At 32.0% G+C, this 27686-nt stretch overlaps 1 protein-coding gene across 1 annotated transcript; it reads left to right on the forward strand.

Moving 5' to 3' along the window:
- The first annotated feature begins 1190 nt into the window (after positions 1 to 1190).
- LOC134278659 (uncharacterized) lies at positions 1191 to 20240 on the forward strand. The gene is made up of 14 exons (XM_062760958.1): positions 1191 to 1427; positions 7280 to 7400; positions 7678 to 7778; positions 8220 to 8361; positions 10001 to 10095; positions 13193 to 13298; positions 14039 to 14123; positions 14559 to 14757; positions 18232 to 18450; positions 18738 to 18812; positions 18903 to 19013; positions 19301 to 19534; positions 19821 to 19904; positions 20118 to 20240. The coding sequence occupies exons 1-14, from the start codon at positions 1284 to 1286 to the stop codon at positions 20193 to 20195; spliced, it is 1794 nt and encodes a 597-aa protein (XP_062616942.1). The 5' UTR covers positions 1191 to 1283; the 3' UTR covers positions 20196 to 20240.
- Positions 20241 to 27686: the final 7446 nt, after the last annotated feature.

Here is a 27686-nt window from a genome sequence, read left to right on the forward strand (position 1 = left end):
TGTATATTTGTAACCGGTTCTTGTTCAATATAAAACAACAAGATCGATTGCTCAGGGTGTGGATCCAAATTTATTTTGGTGTAAGGTAGGAATAGGATAGGATAAATCGGATCAACCCTACAATAACAATAACATATAAGCACACACACACAAAACAATACAAAGACAATACAAACAGATAATCACATCTTTAACACAATCATTTATAGTCCATTTACATTTATACCATTTAAAATAATTAGGTCACACTTCACTCAGTTTAACTAGCTCTTTAAACCATTATACTTTACTTCTAATTCATAGAAATAACTTATAAACAATATTTACATTAATCAATCTGATCAATACACAAACACATACCCATTTATGGAATAAAGTGAATTCCTAACTCCTAGCTAAACCAATCTGACTTCACTTCAAATATCTGACCTAATTAACAATACTTAAAAATTACAACAAACTCTCAAATCCCTTATTTAGGATGCAAGAATAGATTAAAATGGTTAACTTGCTTTTATAGTTCTTTACTAATCTTTATATACATTCCTTACACACTCACACTTTATTTAGCAAGTTTAGATTAAAATTAATTATTTAGATTTCTCATTCATAAAGAAATTATTTAGATACTTATTTAGTAGTTTAATTATTTATTAAATTAATTACAGGAATAAGGGTGGTATCTCCAACACTAAGAAATAGGTATTAGCACTATATACATGTACACCCTTCAAAAACCAGTTCTAAGAATAAGGGAAATCAGGATAGTAGTTCCCGCCAATTCTACCTTAGAAGCAATCAACCACACTGACCAATAGAAATCAATGTCCCACTACATAATGGAATAACCCATTCACAACATTACCTGGAATACAACACTTAACTAAATAGGGGTGTTTAGGTTTATAACAGACACTGAACAAGACAACATAGAGTGTTAGTAAATCGCATTGCGCAGCGTTGAATGAATGAGTGAATGACTGAATGAATAAAATAAAGAATGAGAATAATGTGTACAATTTAAAATACATATCCTAAAAATATAAAAAGTACAACTACCACATATTGTACATCATTAATTACCTAGAGATATGTTCAATAAGAAATGTTTTTGAAAAAAAAGATAAATATATTTCAAGTTGTAAAGATTACCTTTACAAGTGGCCTTACCTTGACCTGCATAAACAAAGATAAAGAGTTATCTGCCCTTCTGTGACGCAGCTGGTAAACAAATTGTGTGTCGGCGTCCGTGTCCCACTCCAACAAGCTATTATTATTAAGACATGGAATCTACAGAGTTCGAGTTTCCAGGTATGACAAGTGAGAAACATCCCGAATGTTTCAACATCGAGGCCATGCCACCTCAACCGAAAGAGAAAAAACCTGGTCAACTTCCCGATCACCTGATCAAACAGTTTTTTGAAGAGGTTAGTTTTAGCTTTAAGTTTTGTTACTTTTGTGTTTAATAAACTTATCATACCATGTTATTGATTCAATAATCAGATATAATAATAAATATTACATTTAAATGTGCTCATCTTTTGAAGGCTGCATAAAAACACCCGAGTTTTGTAACATGAATGGATCGGGTATTACAAGTATATGGTAGCCTGGTAGGGAAATAATTTGTATGTTTCTTGGATTCACAAAATCAATATGTGTACATGAAGTATACATGTATCTCACATTTTGGAACAATGTCCTACGTTTTTTTTTTAAATCTGCCACACATATTTTAATCTGGAAAAATTAAATACTTAGTATTTATTAGAATTAAGAGTTTACTAAACTTTTACGATAATGAAATGAAGATCATATTTTAAATAATAATAGAATGAGATATTAATTAATTAAGCACATTGTTTGAATTAATGTCAGACACGGTTTTTGAAATTTGTTAAATAAATACCATTCAAAAGACGGTTAAAGAACATCTGAAACTTCATCATGTGTGTCACAGTTTCCCATACAAAGTCGTTGCATTCAGGTTACATTGAACTCTCAGTAATTGAACTTTGGATCGCCTCGCTCTCAACCTAGTTATTAAAATCTAATATTGTACTACAGATGTACACTCTGTATTTAAAGCAAATAATGATGATAATAATTTTTTTTTTTATAAAAATCAAAAACAGACATTTTCAGTCGTTATGGTTATCGCTACGGTAGATGCTATATTAATTTTCAAACGAATGAATTCTAAATTATGAAATTATTCTTTAAAATTTGGAAGTTGAAAATTTTCTGATTAGATTTTATTTAACTGTACTGATATTGCTCCAACCACTGCGCCACATGGACTGTTTATTGTTGCCCTTCTCTGTCCCTATAGTCTGTTAATAAGGATTGGACATGTGAAGGAAATGTGCAGTGGGGTTTCCAAAATTTTTACCTACATCATATCATGGCTACATGTATATACCTATGGTTTTAAGAGAGCTAAGTTAATTTTCAAATATACACCTGAATCCTTCCTTGATTATGCGAATTTTATCAATGAGTACTTGAATATTTTTCATTTTCATTGAATAGTAAAATTACATTGTACATGTATGTATTTTTATGAGCACTCACTTCTGATTCTACACTGAAATTAAAGTGCATATTACCATATTAAGTAATCAATAAACATTGAAATGACATAACATGACAATTACAATATGAACTGTTCAATGGTGGACAAAAATACAATAACATGAAAAAACAACATAGGATTGCTTCATTTAATCTTGATATTCAAGATCTAAAAATTCCTGAAATATGATATAAATTAATATACTTTTGTTTCATTATCGTCAGTTATTTGATACGAAGGAGTTCTGTAATAGTAAATGTGTCGAAGTTTTACTTTAGTCACGTTTTTCATGCTGCTTGGTACTTTAAGTGTTGGGGACGGCAACAACCTGTACCCCCTTTGTTGCTGAACTTTTATCTTGAACTCGCAAAGGCCCTGCTACCCTGTCCCTGAGAAAATAAATGCAATATATATTTACTGTTGTTCTGCTATTTTACATGCAGTTATGATATGACTAGTACATTGACCTATTGGTAATACATTGCATAAAAAACATATAACCTACATAGAGTATTATATGTAATCTCGAAGTACAATTACATCTAAATTATGTTGTAATACGTACTTTTATTTTACGATTCTTGAACTAGTCTAGTATAGTTGGAAACTTAAAACGGGATACATGTAGGTAGAGAGTACAATGTTATGTTATAAAGTACCACACTCAGTAGTCACGAGATATATTTACATGGATCTTTGTATTTTATACGACAATCCTCAACAAAGGACTCATGTATCTTTTTACATGACGTACAAGGGGTTATCAAAAAGTTCCTGGACTAGCGCCATAAAATTAAAACCGCTTCAGGCACATCAATGAATTTTAAAATATCTAGTTAGCATCATCTTTTCTATCTAAAGAATAAACCATAAATCATAAATTCTATTTTTATACGCCCGTCTTAAGACGGGACGTATTATGTTATAGGCTTCGTGTCCGTCCGTCCGTCTGTTAGCTTTTCTGGTGTCCGGCTCATAACTTTAATACTATAAGGCCTAGAGTTATCAAACTTTGTCAACTGATACATCTTGGGTAGAAGGTGTGTCGCGCACAAAAAGTAGGTCGCTCTGACCTATAATTAAAAAGTTATAGCCAAATATGGAAAAATCCTGTCCGGTCCATAACTAGAAAACTATTAGACTTAGAATCATCAAACTTGGCCAGTTTATGCATCTTAGGTAGAAGGTGTGTCGCGACCTATTTCAAGGTCACTGTGACCTTTAACTTAAGTGGAATTTTAAAAAAAAATGTCTTTTTTCTATTCATTTACACATTCAAAAAATATAAAACTATTGCACTAACCTTATTAGAAAAATGTTAAATCAAGAAAATACTTATTTTTTTAGCATATACTTGGCAGCAATCTATAACAAATATAATGTATGTTAGAGAAATTCCACCACTCCCATGAGTCTAATTATCAAGCACTGGTCAAGAAGAATTTTGATAACAGAAAATTACATGTCAAATTAGAGAGAGAAATTAATGAGTTTAGTGTGAGGAGTAGCTGTAAGAGCATTGGTGTTATCTATATCCCTTGAGTATTGGGCCAAATGTAAGCCTGTTGGATTAAAAATAGCTCTTGTTGGCTAGCCGAAGTTTTAAAATGAATTTGATGAGAAGTAATTAAAACTAATTTGATATTGCGTATTAAACTATTTTGATATTACATAATATTATGAACTTAAAAATTAATTTTATGGAGGTAGGGGTGGAATCTGCATGTCCATATGAATTGCATATTAACAATTAACTGCCTGACATTAAATCTAAAAAAAAAAAAATCATTGATGTTTTATATATTTTAAAAATGTTTTATGATAGATAGTGCAGATCCAATAATTTTTTGGGAGTAATGAGTAGACAATAATCCAGTTAAAGATTAATTAATGTGTTCAATGTAGGAAGGCTAGCTGCATGTCTCTTTCATAATTTCTTCAGAGCATGGTCTTATCTGTATCCTTCGGGAATTAGACAGAAGAACTGTTGGTCAGTTTATATTTGATGGCCAGCCTTTTATTTCCAAAATTAATTAGGTATAGATTAAGTTGTGAAGACTAATTTGATATATTCTAATATGATAGGCATTTGGCAAGGTATAGAAATCTATGAATGATGCAATATTTGTTATAATTAACATGATTAATGCCTACACCACAGGAGATGGATAAACAAATTTTTTAAGGTGTGTAAAAATCATTGAAATCTTAAAATCAAGGTTGACATGATTTTCCTGCACTTTTAACTGTTTAAGATACATTGTAATTGTATTTTTTTGACGGGCGTATCATGCTGTGGCGTGGCACTTTATTTAATAAATTAGTAATGTTTTTGTAAGCAATGGTATTTCCAGGCGGCGCAACCTCGAACATGACGTTTTTGCGACCCATGTGTAACTGAGAAAAACTTTTTTGATATGATCATTTGACATCCAAAAATACCGTTAATTCAGGTTTGTGTCGGGACACAATTGTTCCATAAAATATGAAATTTTCACTTCATTCTAAAAGTTCTTTGAAATTTTATCGTAAATTTTACACGGAATGTCCAAACAAATGAGGCCTTGAAAGTGACGTTAAAAGGGGGGGGGGAAGTTTCCGTTTCTAACATTCAATAAAGTTTTGCCCCTGAAGAAACTGGTATAGACCAAAAATATGTTGAAATTGGCTACAGAAAAATAATATGCATCCAAAGTACTTGTCTTTTATTGTCAAAATAGATTCAGAGAGAAAAGGAGTACACAGTTAATGTCGATTTGCAGTCAAGGTGTGAAAAATTAATCACGTCAAAAAATGTGTTGTAGATATTGAACTCCCAAAAGTAAAATATGCCGTTACAATCAAGCTCGGATCTCTCCCAATGTATTAATCCATTTGGAATATTTTATTCATTGAAGGCAACTGTTCATGACATTGTAAAGTCATATAAACAAGGCGGGTTTAAGTCCTTACTCAGACCCTGGGAATCTCATCAAAAATGTGTATGAGGTAGAAGAAGCGGACTTTGAAAAAACAATGACGTTATTGGATCATGAAAATAAATGACGACAGCGCCGGGTGATCGTATCATGTCGTTTTCATTTTATAATAATTTGGTAAATAATGAACGTATCAAGCTAAAATTTTCAACATTTCTTTATTTTCTGTTGTTTTATGTTCCACATAAATTTTGAAAGCACAGACTACACAGTTCTAATTTTATAGCCTCAGTCCACGAACTTTTTGATAACCCCTCGTACATGTGCAATCTCACACAGTCTAACGGAATTGTATATATGTTCCACGTAACATTATGTAATGAGACGTATACAATGTACTTTCGTATTTGATTATATGATTAATAAAATTAGGTAATTATGTTCCCCAAACGAAGTTGGGGAACATATTGTTTTTACTCTGTTTCTTATTATTATTATTATTATTATTATTTTTCTTCTTCTTCCTGGAACTTTTTTGTCCGGGAATGATCTTGTAAACTGTTCGTCCGATGTAGGTAAAACCTTTTTAGGGTTAGTAGACATGTTATGTAGATTTGCGGAATCAAGGTCATTTTGCGCGCACGTGCTTGCAAGAGCGTGCACGTGCAACACGTGAAATGACCAATATAATAGATATAGCCACAACTGTTCTATTTTTAAATGAAATGCTTTGAAACTCATAATGTGAGGATATATTAGTAGTATAGACATGACGACATGGTGAAAATAGCAAGATCTCACGCGCATGCACGTGCACTTCGCTCTGATTGGCTGCAACTAAAGTCTCAATATCTTTCTTGTTTTTTGACGAAATCCTTTGAAATTTTGAACATAGCCATGCATCAGGATATCCTACAACATGAAATAAAGCAATTATCATGAAAACACGTGCATGCACGTGCGCTGCAATCTGATTGGCTGAAACTATAAACAGCTATAACTCCCTTGGTTTTCAACCAAACAGGATGGGATTTGGAACATAGATAGATATAATGGACTTCTACAAGTAGGTATGGTCACCATGCACATGCATACACGTGCGTGTACATGTGCTGTAATCTGATTGGCTGAAACTTTAAACAGCTATAACTCCCTTAGTTTTCACCCAAACGGGGTGGAATTTAGAACATAGATAGATGTAATGGACTTCTACAAGAAGGTATGGTCACCATGCTCATGTATGCACGTGCGTGCACGTGAAATGAGAAAAATCAAACATACACTTGAATGAGCGAATTTTTTTTTTATAATTTTGGATTAAATACTTTAATATTCAGTATATTAAAAATATAGATTGTGTAGACAAGATGATATGGTCATGACGCATATGCATTCACATGTGCACGCGTGCAATGCTAAAGTTTAAATGATTTTTGTACACTTCTTTGTTAATGTTGTTAAAATCTCAGATGCATAGAGGTTGTCTTATTTAATGAAGCTTACAGGGAATATGGCACCAAAAGGGAGTTGGGGAGCGTTTGGGGAACATCTGTAACGGTCCCCGTTACAATTAGCACTAGTTTTTAAGTGCAATGCAATTATTACAAATTCTTGAATTCTATCCATTGCTCTGTTAGGGAAATTTGTTTAAAATCTATTTATTCAAATAAATGATAAACGTAAATTGAACAGCTGGCATGAATAACTATGATCGTTCTCTACATAAGTTTTCTCCATAGGAAATTTGTTCTAAACGTGTTTCTTAACTTCTATGTTTCTGTTGTAGGGTTATATTCTGGTAGAGGATTTTTTCGACACTGAGAAGGAATTAGATCCAGTGAGAGAAGCCATCAATAAATTGGTAGATGGACTAGCTAAAAAACTTCACGATGCTGGCAAAATTAAAAGTTAGTATTGCAAGACTGATATATTTAAAGTCATTTTACTGTTAGAAAAATATGTATGAAATAGGGAAACCATTTGTGGCAATATAATACATGTATGTATATCATGTTTATTTTATATAAAGTTTTTTTTAGTCCATCACCGATTGAAAGTATAAATACAGTCTCTCACTTAAAGAAAAAAAATGGATTTATAGTTAATTATGTTGTCTGATTTGGAATAAATACATTTTATATTTGAAACTTGCTTCCTCACTTATTGATATAATTTCCTTAATAGAATTATATAAAGAGTTTGGATTTTTTGAACGACTAACAAAAATTGAGGCGGAATTTCCAGGAGCCAACATTCTTCTGCACAAGATGGGCAAGCTTCCACAGGTATGGAATCGTGAGCGTCTAGCAAGGTTATATAAGTTACATTATCATCTTTTACAAAATTGCTGGCGTGAAAATTGTGTAGGTCAACAACACTGATGATTTTTCATATCTGACAGAAAATATTGGAGTGTTTTACCAAATATGCTTTATCTAAATATGTATATATCCAATAAAACTTTTAAACCACAGGCACCAAACTCGCTTGAATTTTTTAGTTAAATCTTAAGAATTATGCTTAAGTGTTTTATGTGATTTTCATCTAATCCTCTACCACAACCATCAAAAACGTCAAATCAACGAGTGTACGTCAATCTTCTACAAGTATGCTTCGGTTATTTGTCTATCGGCATGTACTCTCCTGAAGTTATAATTAGATTTTTTTCTGAAAACAAGGCCTTAATTGATATCACAAATTGACAGAATAATTGATTATAATTTCAGGCTTTCAGGGACCTCTGGTCAAATGATAGATTATTAAATGTCATCGAGCAACTTATTGGTCCAGATATTGCGACGTCACCGGTCTGGAATCTGAGAACTAAAACACCGAAGAATAATGCAACTATTGTACCCTGGCATCAAGGTCTGTTCCCTGTTAATGTGATTATTAACAGTTTTGGTTCCAATGACGCAGTTTACTTTCTGTTTTTGTTTATTGGAAAAATCTCAGTGTCATAACTGAAGTTCTACGCATATGAGTATTGAAATGTTAAGAAATTATGAAGGATCTTTTGTTAAGTATAAATTTATGAAAACTAAATACAGTGTACACATTGAACCTAGATATATAGTATTTAGATACACAGTTTTTTTTATACGCCCGTCTTAAGACGGGACGTATTATGTTATAGGCTTCGTGTCCGTCCGTCTGTCTGTCTGTCTGTCTGTCCGTCTGTTAGCTTTTCTCGTGTCCGGCTTATAACTTTAATACTATAAGGCCTAGAGTTACCAAACTTTGTCAGCTGATACATCTTGGGTAGAAGGTGTGTCTCGCACAAAAAGTAGGTCACTCTGACCTTTAATAAAGATGCTATAGCCAAATATGGAAAAATCCTGTCCGGCTCATAACTAGAAAACTATGAGACCTAGAGCTTTCAAACTTGGCAAAAGTATACAGCTAAAGTAGAAGGTGTGTCGCGGCCTATTTCAAGGTCACTGTGACCTTTGATTTCAGTGAATTTTTTTAAAAAACTAAGTCTCTTAAATTTTAAACTTCATAATCCTAAAAAATGTAAAAATATAGTTGTATCCTTATTAAAAAATGTTAAATTAAGTAAAAACTTATTTTTTCATTATATACTTTACAGCAATCTGTAACAAATGTTTATGCTTTGAGAGGAATTCAGTTTGTCCCATGGGCATAATTATCAAGCACTGGTCAAGAAGAATTTTGATAGCAGAAACTTGCATGTCAAATAAGAGAGAAATTAATGAGTTTATTGTCAGGAGCTAAGAGCATCTCTAGATCTGATGCAGCTGTTATCTTAATTTATCTCTTGGGAGTTGGGCCAAAAGAAATGGCCTCATAGTTGCTTGTTTTAATTAAGAGTTCTTGATGGCTAGTCCAGATAAAGATCTTCCAATTGTTGTAATGTAATTAAAACAAATTTATGTTTTAGTGTATGATTAAAACTAAATTAGTATTGCACATGTATAATATAATTAAAACTTATTATTAATATACATGTGTTCATTGAAAAAAAATATATATTTCAATTTTTACACATATTTGCAACAAATTGCAGTCATGTCTCACTTAGAATTTTATAGTCTGAAGAAATTATAATTTATTTTTGATTTTTTTATTAAACTGTAGCATTTCTATTATTTAATAAAAAATGCAATAAACAATTTAAGTTTAAGAAAGCTGCAGATGGATATTTGTTATGCTCTAACACAACCAGTTTAGAGGTATATGATGTATTTGTTATAATCAATCCCTACACTGCAAGTCTCTTAGAGATGTATGATAAGAAATGGAAATTAATTATGAATCATTGAAATCTGTGTCAATCTGTTAATCAAGGCTACCTGATTTTCTTGCATCCTAACCAATTTATTATCATTGAACAATATTTGACGGGCGTATCATGCTGTGGCGGGGCACTTTATTTGTACCAGAGGTTCTGTGATCATGCTGTCAGAATAAAAAATTCTATTATATTTTACTCTACAGTGCATATTAATTTTCAATTTTTCAAACTTTTTAAAAAAAATTCTAGATAGCGGATATTTTGACAATCAGTCATATAAGGTTATGATACCAACGGCTTGGATCCCCTTACTCAACACTGACGATTTCAACGGAGGCATGCAAGTACGTTTTTTGTTAGAAATTATGTATTTTTAAAAATGTAGAGAAACTGAAATTTTATGATAGGAAAAAACATGTATATGTTATACAATCATTCATCAACAAAGTTGGGGACATTGAAGAGAGCTATACCCTTTTAAGCAGTTTCTGTTAAATTAAGTACCATTTTGCTCTCTGTTGATCAGAGGTGCATTGACGGTGCTTACAGTGATGCCGCTTTTTGGTCAAAGAATAACCAGGTGAAATTTCAATGTTTTGGGGACACGTGAAAGTTTAAAGCAGGTCTCGTTTTTGGGATATCGTAAGCCCTATTTTGACCGTATTTACATTGATCGTAAATATAAAAGGAAACATGCCACAGAATAAAACTATGCCATTCAGTTAAGTGAAATGTGACTGAATGTTTACTGAATGGTGAGTGAGTGAATGGCAGAGCTCTACCATTCAATCACATTCCAAGACTTTTCAGTGAACATTCAGTTGACTTGAAGGTGCAGATACATCCTTTATACACTACCAGAGTTGCTTCAGATGTAAGCTCTGACTATAATTCTCTGGATGAGTATAAAAATAATTTTTCTTGAGCAGGTTCTTTTTTAAGTAATTTTAAGTGCCTAATGTTGACTGCATTTGCCTGAATATGAAGATAACGAACACTATTTATCCTCAAAAGTTAATTGCAATAATACATATGCAATTTAGGAGCAGAAAAAACACGGACCTTTAAAAAGGTTTGGGATTTTTTGAATCTTTAAGAATAAGCACCCACCCTATCGATGGCTCGGATCTGCTGTGTACGTCTTATGGTCTGACAAACAGAGAATCCATAGACAGTGCGACGTAAAAATAAAGGCATAAAAATGTGTATGAAAAAATTTAGGTTACCATTAACGTCTTTTCTCATGTATAATATAAAACAGATGTGTCAGACTCGGCGGTACAGTGTATCTTTTTTCAACTTTAAAAGGTTACAAATGTATATGGAACTACTAGTAATATAAAAAATATAAATTTTAAATTTATAAAACGTCGCCGATAAGGCCAAAGCAGAGACTTTGAAAAAAATTATTGGCGCAGGTTCATTCAAGTCTAACTTAAGGATTTCCATCCCTAATGGGACCTAATTCCCTACCCTTATATGTCAGTCAAGTACATAATACTCTGATATTATATTAAAGCAATTTATAGTCGAATAGGATTGCCCGCGAGAAAATTTCAAAAAAATCATTAATTAAGCAGTAGTTAATTAGTAAAGATTGCATTGAAGTCTATGGGGAAAAGCGTTTTTTCAAAATAAAAATTCAAATAATTTGAACATCAATAAATCCTGCGGTGGAAAGATGCATTGAATCATAAAAAATATAATGACAAATGAAAACAATTTTTTTACCGGCTAAATTTTTTTTAATTGATTTTTTTTATTAATTAAAAAAAGGGGAGATAACTCTTACCAAAATTCAAGGTCATGAATTAGGACACATCCCAATATACATACTAATAGTAATAAATGGCAAGTATTCTAAATAAACTGAGTATTCAATGCCTACATATCTGTTATGTTTTCAATTTCATTGAATTTGTTCCCATTAGGGATTGAATACCTTAAAATAAATGGAATTTGCATAATTATAGAAATGAACACTCGGGTGCTGGATTTATTCTATATTTTTGAATGAGTGATCAGGTTAAAGTTTTGTTGCAGGCTCATTTGTAACTGCTACATGTAACCCTGTCACGACCAATTTAGCATACATTTTGCATCTAGAAAGACACACTATCAGAATTGATGTCTGCGTGGTGCCGTGGTAACTTAAAATAAATGGAATTTGCATATAGAAATGAACACTCTCGGGTGCTGGATTTATTCTACATTTTTGAATGAGTGACCAGGTTAAAGTATTGTTGCAGGCTCATTTGCTGCTAATCCTGTCACGACCAATTTAGCATATATTTTGCATCTAGAAAGACACACTATCAGAATTGATGTCTGCGTGGTGCCGTGGTAAGAGCGTTTGCTTTTAAGTCGTGGAGTAAGAGGATTATCCTTATGTATCGAGTTTGAATCCAACCGCGGGACCTCGGTAAGGGTCTCTTGGACTAGACCTAATACTAGTAAACTGAAATTCGTGTCGCAGTTGATGTTGGCTAGAGAAAAACATCCCTCACTGTTCAGTAATAGAGGTCTGATTTTGCAACTCTTCATTGGCAAATGGCTGTGTCTTGATATGAGTGAAAAATGTTTCAGATGCTAGATGTGATCGTAAGTTTCTAGACGAGTGGTCACAGGTCAGTTTGAATTTTTAGAGCATATTCATCCAAGTGTAACTTCAGCCTCTGCCTAAACTTACATAAGCTAGAAGTACTGTGAGCACTAGTACTGAGCTCCCTAAATGATACTTCAGTCTCTCATATGATGATAATGACAAAGGACATGTTTTGCTCTGGGAGACCCGAATTTACTGTCAGATCAAAAAGTAAAATAGAAGATGCATAATGACATTATGTATAAAAGAAGTCGTGAAAGTATTGAATTTTATTTAATGACAATGGAGAAGTTGCGGATAAGAGATGGACACCCTTCAATATTATTAATAAAAATGGCAGTATCCACGTTTTGCTATGCGAAACCCGAAATGTACGTCCGATCAAAAAGTAAAATTAAAGGGTAACAATGGCACTATATTACTAAAATTCTGTGAATGTCTCATAAAATTTCAGTCAGGGATATAAGAAAAGGAGCGAATAATTAATGGGTACCCCAAAGTGTAACAGAGGGACGGACGGACATCCCATTCATTCTACCAAATTTGACTAAGATAATGGATATGACCCACATATTATCCTGATTTTAAAATTGAACAAATCAACGGTTTTGGAGCATATTTATTCCAGCTTATATAAGACCCTTCATAGAGCTCACTTGCATTTATGATATCTAGGATGCACGCTACACGTGCCACACTGACTTCAGATACACGATCCGCATGACTTGCGTTTTCCGGATGAGCAGCCAGTGTTTTTTTTGTAGGGATATTTCATTAAGATCGACTTGTACCAAGCATGTATGGGTGATGCAGCAAAATTATAATCTGTTTTTTAGGTGGCTAAAGGGGGTCATCGGACTGGGAAGGTAGCAACACATCAATGTTGTTGGGGAAACACCTGGTACGTGATGCTGGAGGAGGAAGAAATGCAAAAATCGTTAGGTTTGTGAATCTTGATACATATAATAGTTTTCTATCATTTAAAAGTTATTAACCCCTCCCATATTATTAAAAATATGTTCGACACTGTGTAAATTGAAAATTTAAAATTCTAAGTCATTATTTTGTAAGAGTGACTTGTATAACCTTAGTAATGTTTATTATTTCATTTTTGGTACATATTAGAATAAAATGCATGTAGATGAATTATGAAAGAAATACCGCTCTGAAATCATATCCATTAGAAGACTTAGCGCTTTGAAATAATGGTACTATGATTCGATTTTAAATTACTTTTCATCCTTAAAAAAAAACAACATTGAAGTGAATAAAATGCTTTTGAATGCTATAATTTACAGTGGTAGGGGTCTCAAGTTCGTTAATTTTTTCCGTGGTTTTGGCTTGGATGAGTGTTTGGTTCTAAATAATATCTATGGAAGTAAATCGAAGCAAACTTCGAATTTTTGTACAGAGGTTAAGTTTTGGAATGAATTAACATTTTTTTCCTGAACTTTATGTACAGAATATGACAAATGTCATTGTCCTGTAAGAATAATTTAATTTGTCCAGAATATTAACAACATATACATGTCAGTTCTGAGTCCAAAATTAGGCACGCAGGAAACTGATCAAGAAAATTTTTTTCGACCGGTGGGTGTGGAAAAACATATTAATGTCACTCTCAATTCTTATATTCGGTCAAATAATGAAATAAGTCCTGACAGATGTTTTGTTAAATTAAGGAGTGGACATGGAGAAAGACGTCATAACATGTCCGGTGCCATACGGAGGGATGCTACTGTTCAATAACCTGACTCCGCATCGTAGGTAAGTAATTACATATACAGAAATTAAACAAAAATGAGGTTTTGTTGTCAAGGAAAGACGGGCTCCTGAATGTGAAAGGAAATTATTTGACAAAACAAGATTTTAAAGTTAATTAAAACTGCTTCATCAAAATATGTACTACTAATTTTTATCGTATATTATTATTCATATACATCAAAGACATATCACTGAGTAGGAGTTGAATACTGTTTTCAATGAAAAAAGATGGTCTTAAATAAATATTATTAAATTCTGTTTCTCAGGAAAACTGATACCACCATTAACATAACAAAGTAAATAATCTTTATTTAAAACATACTCGTACATTAACTTATAAAAATGAAACATACATAATAAACCATATAGATATGTTGATGTAGAAGTAGACGAATTTTTTCCACTTCTTATTAGCTTACTTTGCAATTCATTTTTCAGTCTTCCCAACATTTCTAATCAAATTCGCTGGGCACTTGATCTTCGATGGCAACGACCTGACCAGCCATATGGTTTATTCAACCTGAAGGATGGACTACTTCTGCGCAAAGACGGCAAAAACGTTGAACGAGACTGGGAGAAATTCGAGTCTGTGGACAGAACCATTGTACAAAAGAAATCCGTGGAAGGCTTTGTTGATGTTAGTATACATTAAGCACTAAATTAAATTTATGTAACTTTAAAATATATTTATTAAAGTAAAAAAGAATGTATTCTTTAAGTCATCGAAGTTTTGAATATTACTTAATAACTGTCAATTGTCCTCTTCGTTCCTTGTGGAGCATGGGGCTGCCACAGTCACTCTAGATCTCTACTTTTCTCTGTTTTGGACTGTGCTTTTTGCCTCATTCTAGGTCTTTCCAATGTTTTCAAGTTCTTTTAATCCTGTTCTCCTAAACTTAATAAAAATCAGCAAACAAAATTATCAAAATGTTGCATACCTCGTAAAATCTGGTATTGTAATTTTTTTTAATTTTGAAATATGTTATACAATAAACAAAGAAGCCTATTTGTGGAATTCTCGGATTAGTTTCAATTAAATTAAATGCACATAAAGGAAATAGAGAAATAAAATAGAAAACGTATTATTATTTATAAACAATTGCATAATTCATGTACTTAGTATTTGATAAACTAAACACTTTTGCAGTGCATTTCATCAATGTGTAACATTTAAAAAAAAATAAAGTGTGATTGTCAAAAGAGCGTAGGGTGAAAACGCCATGAAATGTCAACTTGTTTGTCTTTATCTCTTAAAAATGATTTTTTTAGAATAAAAAAATTATTATATACAATTTGTAATCTGACAACAAGCTGATTTTCTAATGTATTAAATGACACAACTTTTAAAAATCTAAACTGTGGCCTGACTTTCTATTATCCTTTTAAAAATCAGGTGATAGTTGACGAAGAATTTGACACCACAATTCAAGGTCCTTGGATGAAGAAATGGAAAATCACACATATGAATGCGCATACAGATGCGCATGACCGTGCAGAGAGGAAGTGACGTTTGACTTGAGGATGTAGAGTGAAAGAAACATAGGTCGAAGTTGGATCTGTGATATCATCATTACAGATTGGGTCTCTATAATTATATCTGAAATATTTTCATGTTTACTTTCAAGTTATGAATTTATAATCACCATTATTTTGTACTCATGTATTTACTTAGTGTGTAAGTGACGTGTATTATGAGTGTTTTTAAGAAAATAATATATTTATAGTTTTTTCGAATTTTTTTTTGAAAAATCTATTTTGTGTATCATCAGGGATGTATTGCAATAATGTTGATGACATTAACAATAAAATTGTATACTTCTTAAATAGATTGAAAAAGAAACAGGGTTTTTGATAGTAGTTTCAATTCTGATAATTGGACATAATTTATCATCACATTTTTATACTTGAATGTTTATTTTTATGGATTTACATTAATTTCATAGAAAAAAAACATTCCACAAATAAATGCTGCTATTTAAAATGTCAATGATTATTTTAAGTGATAATTTTTCAGTCTTTAACTGTAATTTACGGTTAATTTTATCAATGAAAGAAGTTTTATGAGGACAGCAAATCAGCTTGACTTTTTTTCAGATTAACTGCAATGAAGAAACCATTTAATGTATTACATGCGTAAGCAAAACCATGTGCAGATTTATTTAAGATTTATATGATGTAAGCCATGATTGTCATGATTCAAGACTTTTTGTATGTTATGTATTTTTATTTGAAATAAACAGTTTGAAGAAAACAGATCAACAAACTTTGTTACCTCCTGTATATATTTGATTTTTTTTTTTTTTTCTAATGTAAATTGTAGGTTTGAATTAAGATTCAATTTATCTTGGATACTAAAAGAAAATTTCGACTCTAAGATATTTTAAACTAGAGAGAAATATATGTAGACAGTAACTATTCTTTTACCAAGAGGTCGACACCGTGAAGAAGAAATTTTGGATCTTCAACGAGATCTTTTATAAAACGAGGAACTGTGTCACGAGGGTGTTGGAATGATATTAATTCCTGACTGTTAATGTCCTTGGGTGCCGACTGAAGGTTTAAATTTGAAACCCTTCTTTGGATGTGGTGTCTTCACTGTATGAGTAAAAAATTCAGATCGGGAGGGACGTTCAACAACATTCATTCAATCAATCGATCTTAATAGCGCTTCAAGACTGCTGTGACGAATTTACACGATAATTTAGATCACGTATATAGCGTAACTCAATTTATCTTACGCGGAAAGACTTTTGCGCACTTACAGTATTTTAAATAATAATGTATGCATGTCACATATATTTACAAAAACACTATAAACACCCATTAAAGGAGCATTAGAAAAATATGAATTTCTGACTTACATGTAGATTAAATATACATGACTTCGCATTGTGTTACACTCTTCTGTTTAAGTCCATAGTCACAACCGAAATAAAGTTTTAAATGACCTGACAATGAAACTGACCCACTGTTACCTATCAAATATTACTAGAAAAAAATTCAGCATAATAAATCTTTCTGAAAATATTGATACACACCACGTTAAGTACCATTATATCTATCACCCCCTTTAAATTCGCTTCCTACGTGGCCACAGTATTGTCTTTTTTAATCCCTTACGACAATTTCCCAAACCTGTACACTAAAAACGTTTCGTTTAACAGTGGAACGGTAAAGAGAAGGCTCGAAAAAATTAAGGTAGGTTGAATACGACGAATAATAAATATTTATTTTAATTGATTAATCATAATGAATGAGTTTTTGATCGAATTGTAATTAATGAATAAAATATGATTTTAAAGTGTTTTTAAAATTATTAGTAAATTGGGGGGAAAAATTTATCTACTGAAAATATTTCATTGGCAATTTTCATATTTAAAGAAAAAAAAAATATGGACCATTCGAGTTTATTGATTAAATAACCAGAAAAGATTTTCCTGTTAAATAAATCTAGAAGTTTAAAAAAAAAACTACTTTCCTATTCCTTCCGAGATAGTGTTATAATATTTCTTGTACATGGAGTTATTTCATAATAACTTGAAGTTGTCTTTAATACTGACATCCAAGATTATATTTATTTTGAAACTAATAGATGGATATATATATACTGATTAGAGTATTATACTGTTGTTAGAATTTATTACACGACGTTTGTTTACTCAGCGAATGAGCAATTTAAATCACTGACTTTTTGTTTTATTAGAATCCTCCTACGTGTAACACGCGATTTTTTTCCTTCTAGTAAATAGGTAAAATAACAAAATCTTTTAAATGAATTTAAACATGCTTTTAATTTACGCAGAGAAAACAAGATGGGTTGTGGTGACTGCTGTTCGAAGTTTTTTCTTGTTGTTTTCAACATGATATTCCTGGTAAATACAAGTTCATTATTCATTTTAACACAGAACATTTACTGAAATTGCACATATAAATTACGAAAAGTTATCGATTTTACGAATCACCCTTATATATACATTAAATAGTTATCAAAAAGCGAGTAACTAAGGTTAAAAGCATTATATTGAAATCTAACTATTTTAAAGATTTATTTGTTTTGTAATTTCATGAATTAAAATCTCATTTTTGTTACGTCATTATATTTCCTTTAAAGCTCTTCGGAGGCGCATGTCTGGGTTTGGGAATTTTTGTCCTAGTGGACAAGAACGAGATTTTGGTCCTGACCCGCAGCGTGGATACCAGCAGTCTAGATGTACCCTCCCTCCTAGAGTCAGCCGCCTATGCCCTCATTGCTGGGGGAGGATTTATCTTCTTTGTGGCCTTCTTAGGATGCTGTGGCGCCATCTTGAAAAACAAATGCATGCTGCTTGTGGTATGTTTCATGAAGCACACATTGTGGACATGTGATATCTGTTTTGTTCTTCAAAAAAAATGATTTTCATATCAAGAAACAGATTTTTATATCTGTCATAGTTTTGTCAACTATCATGAAAAAGCTAGAAAACTTGATACTTGATTTTTTTTTCATTAACGGTTGTGATGTCCAAACTATGGAAGTTGAAATTTCAAGTACTTAAGATATGAAATTCTAGAGAGAGATAAAATAATTTTGTTCAATAAGAATTTTCTTATATTTTTCATATTGAATAACGCTTCCAGTACGCAGTTATTGTGGGATTGATTTTTGCTGTGGAGGCCTCGGCGTGTATCTTGGCAGTTCTTTACAAAAGTGATGTAAGTACAGTTTAAAATCAGCAAATATCACAATGAATATTATGGGGTTTTTAAATAATTTTTTTTTCAATGGCATTTTTGTGTTTGCAGTTTGACAAATACGCAAAAAGCAATCTGAACACTCTGTTGGAGACGAGATACAAAGGACCATACGACACCTCTGACGCCATCAGCTTGGCTTTTGATCTTGCATTTATCATTGTAAGTTAGTGTAATGTTATATCCACTCTCTCATTCGGAATTTCCTCATTCCGAGGAACAAACATTGATTTAAATGTAGACAAAACATAGATAAATTAAAGAAACTACAGTGATAAATTGATTTTTTTTTCTATTAAACTCCTCGATTATGAAGTCAGCATGATAACATCCATCAATCTACTACTTTTCCCATGAAATGAATGCATCTATTTCATATTATTGAATAGATGCTTATATTTTAGAATAAATGTATACATTGTTATATTGATGTATTTCAAATGTTACAGCTGGAATGTTGCGGAATCGAGTCCGGTTTGGAATTTAATTCTACGGTAACGAGCTGGAATACGACGTATGTCTATGAGTCTGGGGGTAGTTATACCACAGCCACGGCGGTAATTCCGCCCACTTGCTGTGAATTCACCAACAAGGACGCTTTCCCGTCCGATCCCGTAACATTTTACAATTCCATGACAAATAGCCAGTGTCCAACCAATGCCGCCAACTCTTATTACAATCAGGTAAAATTTCACTACATACAATTCACTTTTTGTTTCGTTAATGTACAGAGATTTCTATTGTATAACTCATGTTAATTTTCATAGTCTATAAGTATAACCAAGCATGTTTAAAAAGATGAATATATGTATGTTGTAACGACATTAAACTTGTGTTATGTGCAAGTGCTTCAAATTCAGACTTGGAAATTGAAGAATTTTAATACAAATTAAGAAAAGGATGAAAATTTATGACGTTTAAAGAAGAATACTTAGAAATAAATTTTGAATGACTTTCACTTTGATTTAGGGATGTTATGATCAACTGCAGTCAAAGTTTGAGGCATATCTTTACATTCTTATCGGAATAGCAGCGGGCGTCGGAGCGTTAGAGGTACCCGTGTATATAATTATTTATATAGATAATTTTTATACCAGGTTCCATTATTTGTTTTGTTCAAAAGCGACATACAATACATTTGCTTGCTTCTGAATAACTAGATTCAGCTGGAAAACTTCATTTAATTTCCCAAAGGGTTTATAAACCCTATTTTGCATTTATTGAAAAGTATTAATCTAAATTATTTGATTTATTTTTTATTTTTAGTTGATTGGCATAATAGCAGCTTGCTGTTTAATGAAAAAGGATAAAGATTCGGATATATCAGATGCAGCAAAAGCTTAAGGGACCAGAAAGGACAGGGGACTAATTAACATTGCGCTATGTGTACCGACCAAAAGAGATTTGAGAGTGCTCTCAACAAGGAGTGACGTCACATACTGCTGAACTATAGTCTTAGCATAATTTATTTTTAAATATTTGTTATACGTTTTGTTATGCTTTACTACCTTATTCCTGTTAACAATAAAATAATAATAATCGAAAAAATTGACGATTTTTTAAATACTTTAGGAGAGTGAGGCAATGGTTTCAATTTTGCAAATAAACATCTAATAAAAAAAAATCGATCTTTTGGCATGCAGTTGAAAAGTTATATTCAATTTAGTTTCAATAATATATTTTTTAAAAAGTTTCCAAAAAATGTTGCAAAAACTATAATCAAAATGTTTCAGTTGTAGTAGAAAGAATTAATTAATTAAATGTTTTGAATAAACATTTTCACTGCCTTGAATGTCTAACTAAGAACGATATTAAGAATGTTTTAAAAATATGCTTTTTAGAAAAGTTCACGCATATCTTTTTGCGTCAAAACTATTTATTAAAATACAATTTTTATAACATATTGAAATTCAACAATTTTAATGATTTAACATTCAATGAAAAAACAGTTAAAAAAAAGACTACAAAGAAGCAAGATTTATAAGGGACTATTTCTTGTGGTGGAAGGATATTGAGCAGATAATTCTGCAAATCGGCATATTTATTAAATTGAATACCTTGGAACTTTAGCCTCATATACATTTACTCGGAGAATATTTTCCGTTATGATATTGCTAGGAATATTAAATATAGGTCTTAATTTATATTTTTAGAACAAGTTTTACACCTTCCTTCAACAAACTTTGCCAAAAAATAAAGATATGTCAAATAAGTCTAGATAAGATTTATACCATTTTTCGCTGAAAATCACATATTTTGACCAATATTTCAAAATTAACATCACTGACAACAACTTCTTCTTTCCTTATTTTAAAGTACTCGATACTTGTGACTGATCAGCACTTAATTAAGTCGTGAAAGGCTTGATTTATTAAAATGATTTATTGCCTGTTTAGTTTTTACATACCCCAAATATGTTATTTTTAGTGCAAAAAGGTCACACAATAATTTACGTGCATGATAATCGTCATGCATGCTGTGTCAGAAAAAAATATTCTGTAAAAATTTCATATTCCTCTGCAGTTAATCAATGATCTGTTTCGAGGCTTGCGAGGTGCATGACAGTCGTAGTTTTAAACACAATTAACTACTCTTGTCATTAAAATAAGTAGTTGTCAGGACTGAAATGCAATAAAATTTAATCATGGCGGCTGCCGATTTTAACCATGGCGCAGCTCTTTTAACCATGGCGCACAAAAATTTATCATGGAGGGCCGCCATGGTAGAACCCCTTGTGGAGAACCCTGTGATAATAATATGATATTTGAAAGCTAATTATACTTTTTAAATCATTATCTAAAACGTTTATCAGACATTTAAGAAAAATGTTCCTTAATCAATATTAAGAATGTTTCAAAAACATTTTGACAATGTTACTTCCAAATGTTTCAGAAACGTATTCATACAATGTTTCAGATTTATGGAAAAGGAATGTTTCATTTTAAGTTTTTAGAACGTTTTTAAAACGTAATATAAAAATCTGTAATATTTGAAAGCTTAACATACCTTTTGTATCATTTTTAAAACGTTTCAAAAATATTTTAGAAAAATATTTCCAAAAAAGGTTTATCTTAAGCTTCTTGAAAACATTTTTAAACTGTTATAATGAGAAGAGGAAATGTTTTAAAAATATTTTTAAAATGTTTAGTCTGAAATGTTTTGAAAAAAAACCTTTTTACAACACTAATAAAATGTTTTGTGCTACCTGGGAGAATTCAATGACATGTAATAAAACAGATTATTTTGATTACTGTAGTAGTGGAACGCACTCCAATCCAACATTGAGCATCAAATATATACAATACATGTATTGTCTATCTAAACTGATAAAATGAATAAGGTTGATTTAGTTGTATACATTGTATACCTCAGGTATATGTACCTCTGAATAGTACACGTTCCACAAATTAACGAGAACATTAAGCGAGGTCCAAAAGCTGCTAAATGCATACGGCGAGCTTAGTTTCAATAAAGTATAATACCCAGTATGTTGTGCCTACGCTTTATTACAAGATTTTCTTTGAAGTTGCAGACTGGCTTATTCAACAAAGTCATCACCAAGATGGTAATTATTAATATAAGTCTCGTTAACATAAGAGAGGCTCTAATGAGATACGTATGAGAAAGCATTTTCACGTGACAATACCCCAGACTTTTGAGTGTTAATTAATTTTTCATGTACATGTGATGAAAGAGTGATTTAAAATAAATGAAAGTCACAATCTAAATACCGTGTTGATTTCACTGTAAAGTAAATACAGCCTCAAAAGCTGTTGATAAAGAACAAAAAAATAATTAGTAATCGTCAACATCTAACAAATAGATCTCTATAGGTACCGTGTAACATTAGATGTATATACATCAGTTCGTTTGCTCTTGTGGAAATGTCAAAGACACACACAATTATTTTTTCCCTTTTCTGAAGGTATGTCACTCGTGAAATTTGTTAAATCTGAGATTTTTTTAGAAGTATATTTTGGATTAGTACTCATATAGTATGACTAAACAACGCACAGAAAATAGTGGGTCAGTGTGCATCTTACTGAGCTACGTACGGTACAATTAAGTTGACCTTTCTGCACTTCAATTTTAACTCTTTGGTTAATTACTCGTGTTACTTTAACCGTTATCATATTTTATCAGATGTAAACATAGCAAAAAATATAATCCTATTTTACGTAAAATAGTTTGAATAATATTTATCATTGAACAAATCTTGCAAATTAATGCGCAAAAAGCAAAAATTATTGTGTGACTCTTTTGCACTGAAAAAGTAACATATTTGGGGTATTAAAAATCTAAATAGGCATTAAAATATTTTCTTATATAATTTTTTTACGACTTAAGTGATAATCAGTCACAAGTATCGAGTACTTTAAATAATGAAAGAAAAAGTAGGGGTCAGTGATGTTAATTTTGAAATATTGGTCAAAATATGTGATTTTCAGGCAAAAAACTTTATCTTGACTTCTTTTACATATCTTCATTTCTCGGCGAAGTTTGCTGAGGGAAGTTGTAAAATTTGTTTTAAATTATGAATTGAGACCTATATTAAAAGTAACTAGCATATCATAACGGGAAATATTCTCCGAGTAAAAGTATGTGAGGCTAAAGTTCCAAGATCTAAAATTTAATAAATGTGCAGAATTGCAGAATTTTCTGCTAAATATCCTTCCACCACAAGAAACAGTCCCCAATAAATTTTGCTTCTTTGTGGATTTTTGAGCAGTTTTTTCACTGAACGTAGAACAATTTACATTGTTGAATTTCAATATGTTATAAAAATTGAATTAGAATAAATAGTTCTGAAGTAAGAGGTTCTGCGTGAACTTTTCTAAAAAGCTGACGAGTGACATACCTTAAGCTTGAATAAACAAAGGAAAGGACAGAATGCTTTGATAATTTTTTGAGATTTGATTAAGTTCATATTCTTGGCACACATACTGTACGTTTTGGAGATACTTCACTAAGTGTTGCTGAAAATGAGTAATGAGTATATTTTTTCCAGTGCATATTCATGTATTTAGCATTCTGGTGGTTTTAAATATTGCACTGTAATTCTTGTGTACTAGAATGGTACTTTAGTGATTTTCTCGCAGTTTATAAATCAATATTGTGAGTTAATCGAATTATTTTTAAAACTCTGTAACTCAAAACTCAAACGTTAGACTTTTTAGGTCACCTGTGTAAACTCTGGTGACCTATTGCTATCCGTTTTCGTCCGTCGTCCATCGTCCGTCATGTGTTAATATTTGAACATTTTCAGCTTCTTTGCAACCGCTCAACTATTTCAACCAATTTCGGCACAAAGTATCTATGGGTGAATGGAACAAAAATTGTGAATTTCATGGCCCCTGCCCCCTTGGGGCTAGAGGGGTGGGACCAAAACCACTAAAATTAATGCAATCTTTAAAAATCTTCTTTACTCCTGGACATCAAGCAGTCAAACTGTTGGCATGATTGTAATTAATATTGCGTCCTCTACCAAAATTGTTAAATTCATGGCCCTGGGGACAAAGGGTTATAGTACTAGGTCAGGGCTATATAGATTATATAATGAAAATGCATTATTTCTTTGAAAATCTTCTTCTCTTGGGTATTAAATAAACTAAATAGGTACATACCCGTATAACGGGTATTTTTTACGTGCTGCTAATTTTTACGAGTTTTATAAATCCGTAAAATTTAAACGCGTAAAATTTCACATAATTTATAAAACGGCTCGTGTAAATTTTCAACATCGTATGTGTAAAAGTAATGCTAATTGTCATTAAGCCCACTCCCTGGAGGCTACATAATTAGTGTACTGTTGGTATTTAGAATTTTGAATCATCAATTGGGATGAAACAGGTAAGTCTCAATTAACTTGTATAAATTATACAAACATCGTCAATTAATTAATCAGTTAGACCTACCTGGTTACTCTTTTTTAAAAGTATTTTTACGAGACACATAACTTCTGATAATCATAATGACTTAATAATTACAGGTCTTCCAATTATACCCGTGTTTTCAATCTCTGACACTTTCGTCTGTTTCATGTGCTTTGAATAAAATTTCTCGACTTCTTAATTCACTGTACATGTATACATTCACTTCAATTATGATAGTTTGAGCTGTCTCTCTTTGTTTTTGGTAAATACCAGACGAGCACGTGATGTGCCTAGACATGTGTTTTATAAAACACGAATAAATGAAGGGTACATTGTTCATGTATATAAAGGTAAATGATTAAAAAATATATACAAAATGTAATTTGTTGCATTGTTTATATTGTTATAATTTAATAAATCTCTCTCTCTCTCTCTCTCTCTCTCTCTCTTACATCGGGTTTTCGGACACAATATTTTTACGTAAACGCATTCAAAGTGCTAACAATCAGTGATATGGAATTTTACATCATTCTGATGATTTTAATTTTTACGGACTTGTTCAATTTGTAAAAAAATTAACGCGTAAAAATTTAAATCACCCTTTTTTGACCAAAATTTGTTAAAATTTACAGCAGTAAAAATTACCCGTCATACGGTAGTTATGATGAGCAAGAGTGCCTCTTACAAAATTGTGAATTTTATGGCTCCAGGGTGAAGGGTTCTGGTGTTAGGGGACTCTTTTAATAATATATTTGTGAGAATGCATTAATTCTTTGAAAGACTTTTTCTCTGCTCCTGGGTATTGAATAAACTAACTAAGTACATAGTTATGATGAGTAAGAGTGCCTCTTCCAAAATTGTGAATTTTTTTGCTCCAGGATCAGGGGTTCTGGTGTTAGAGAATGGCTCTATTGATTATATAGTGAAAATGCATTAATTCTTTGAAAATCTTCTTCTCAGCTCTTGGGTATCAAATAAACTAACTAATACATAGTTATGATGAGCAAGAGTGCCTCTTCCAAAGCTGTGAATTTTATGGCCCCTGGGTTGGAGGTTTTGGTGTTAGGACGGGGCTCTATTGATTATATATTGAAAATGCATTAATTCTTTGAGAGTCTTCTTCTCTGCTCCTAGGAATTAAATAGACTAACCAAGTACATAGTTATGATGAGCAAGAATGCCTCTACCAAAATTGTGAATTTCATGGCTCCAGGATCAGGAGTTCTGGTATTAGGGCGGGGCTCTATTGATTATATAGTGAAAATGCATTAATTCTTTGAAAAACTTCTTCTCTGCTCCTTGGTATTGAGCAGATGAAGTACTTATATAGTTATGATGAGCAAGGACACTTCTTCCAGAATTGTGAATTTCAAGGCCCCAGATTCAGGGGTCCCATGGGGGGGGGGGCTCTTCTTATATACTGAAAATGAATTAATTGATTGAAATCTGCTCCTTGGTATTAACCAAACAATAATTTGATAAGCAAGGGTGCCTTTTTAAAAGTTGTGCAATGTATGGACCAAGGGTCAGGGGTTTATGTGTGGTAGGGGCACTACTGATTATTGCTGAATATTACTGATTATAGTTGAAATGCGTTTTTGTTCCCCTACCCTGCCTATGGGTATAAAGTAACCAAACTAAGCAATTGCTAAGAGTATAGTTATGATGAGCAATGGTGCCTCTTTCAAAATTGTGAATGCCATAGCATCTAGCTTAAAACATGAACCAAATTCAATCACAGTTGTTGTATGTTGCTCAGGTGACCTAAAAGGCCCATACGCCTCTTGTTATATAGGGATTCAAATTTGTTCTGGGGGTAGGGCGGAGCCACAATGGACGATCAAAGTTTTACATAAGAAATATAGGAAAAATCTTTGAAAATCCTCTCCTTGAGAACTGCAAAGCCATAATTGGTCATAGTTATATGGAAATATCCTCAGGTGGTGTAAATTCAAATTATGATCCCCGGGGATAGGACAGGGTCACAATGGACGATCAAAGTTTTTCATAGATTCAAGTTTACATAGATTCAAGTTTGTTCAAATCATACCTCCAACTCATTTTAGAATCGGGACCACTTATTCATTTACTGAATTTATTTTTGCTTTTTTTTTTCCCTAGCTAGTAGCTACACTGCTAAGGTGAGCGATATTGCACAAGGACCTCTTGTTTCTTTAGATAGCATTTTAATCAGACCTTCCTTCGCTTTTTTCCCCAGGAATTTCAAAGAAATTTACAAAAGACCTAATTAATTAAGGATGTGTATATTCTCATTTCCGTAGAGGATAAAAATAGAACAAGGCGTGGCAGGGTGAGAAAAGACATGTTACTGCTGGGATTTCTTCCTTATAGAAATATAACGGAGCTGTTCAGACCCTACTATACTTTTCATGCAATTAGATGGAGAAATTACTGCATAAACATGTACCTCAAAATTTTAAACTTTTCATGCAGGAAGAGGGCGAAATCCTAGTAAGTTGGAAGATTTTGAGCCCAGTCTTATTGTGTATATATTTTGTTTAATTCAGTTCGACTGTTTTGAAGATGGTATTTCTTAATTAAAATTTTGCATTAAAAGTCACCTTCTTTTGTTGCATAAAGGTATGCAAAAAGAGACAATATGAAGTAAAAAAAAACCTATATTTTCTGGCCATGGATGGTTCATTCAAACTCAAATCTCAATGTTTAAATATGCTTATCTTATTAAGTTATTATTATTATTATCTTATTATATCTTATTAACTTTGACATCATTCTAATAAGACCTTTCTTTGTTCTCCCCCAACAATTTCAAAGAAACTTACAAAAGACCTAATTGAGGATGTGTATATTCTCATTTCCGTAAAAGATATAACAAGAACAAGGCGTGGCAGAGGTTGCTGCTGAGATTTCTTCATAAAGACAGGAATAAAACGGAACTGTTCCGAGTCCGTTGTACTTTTTCTGCCATTTGATGAAGAAA

Source organism: Saccostrea cucullata, unplaced genomic scaffold (assembly GCF_032062105.1).
Source record: "Saccostrea cucullata isolate Sc308-1 unplaced genomic scaffold, CSIRO_AGI_Scuc_v1 ctg664, whole genome shotgun sequence".
Classification (NCBI taxonomy): domain Eukaryota; kingdom Metazoa; phylum Mollusca; class Bivalvia; order Ostreida; family Ostreidae; genus Saccostrea; species Saccostrea cuccullata.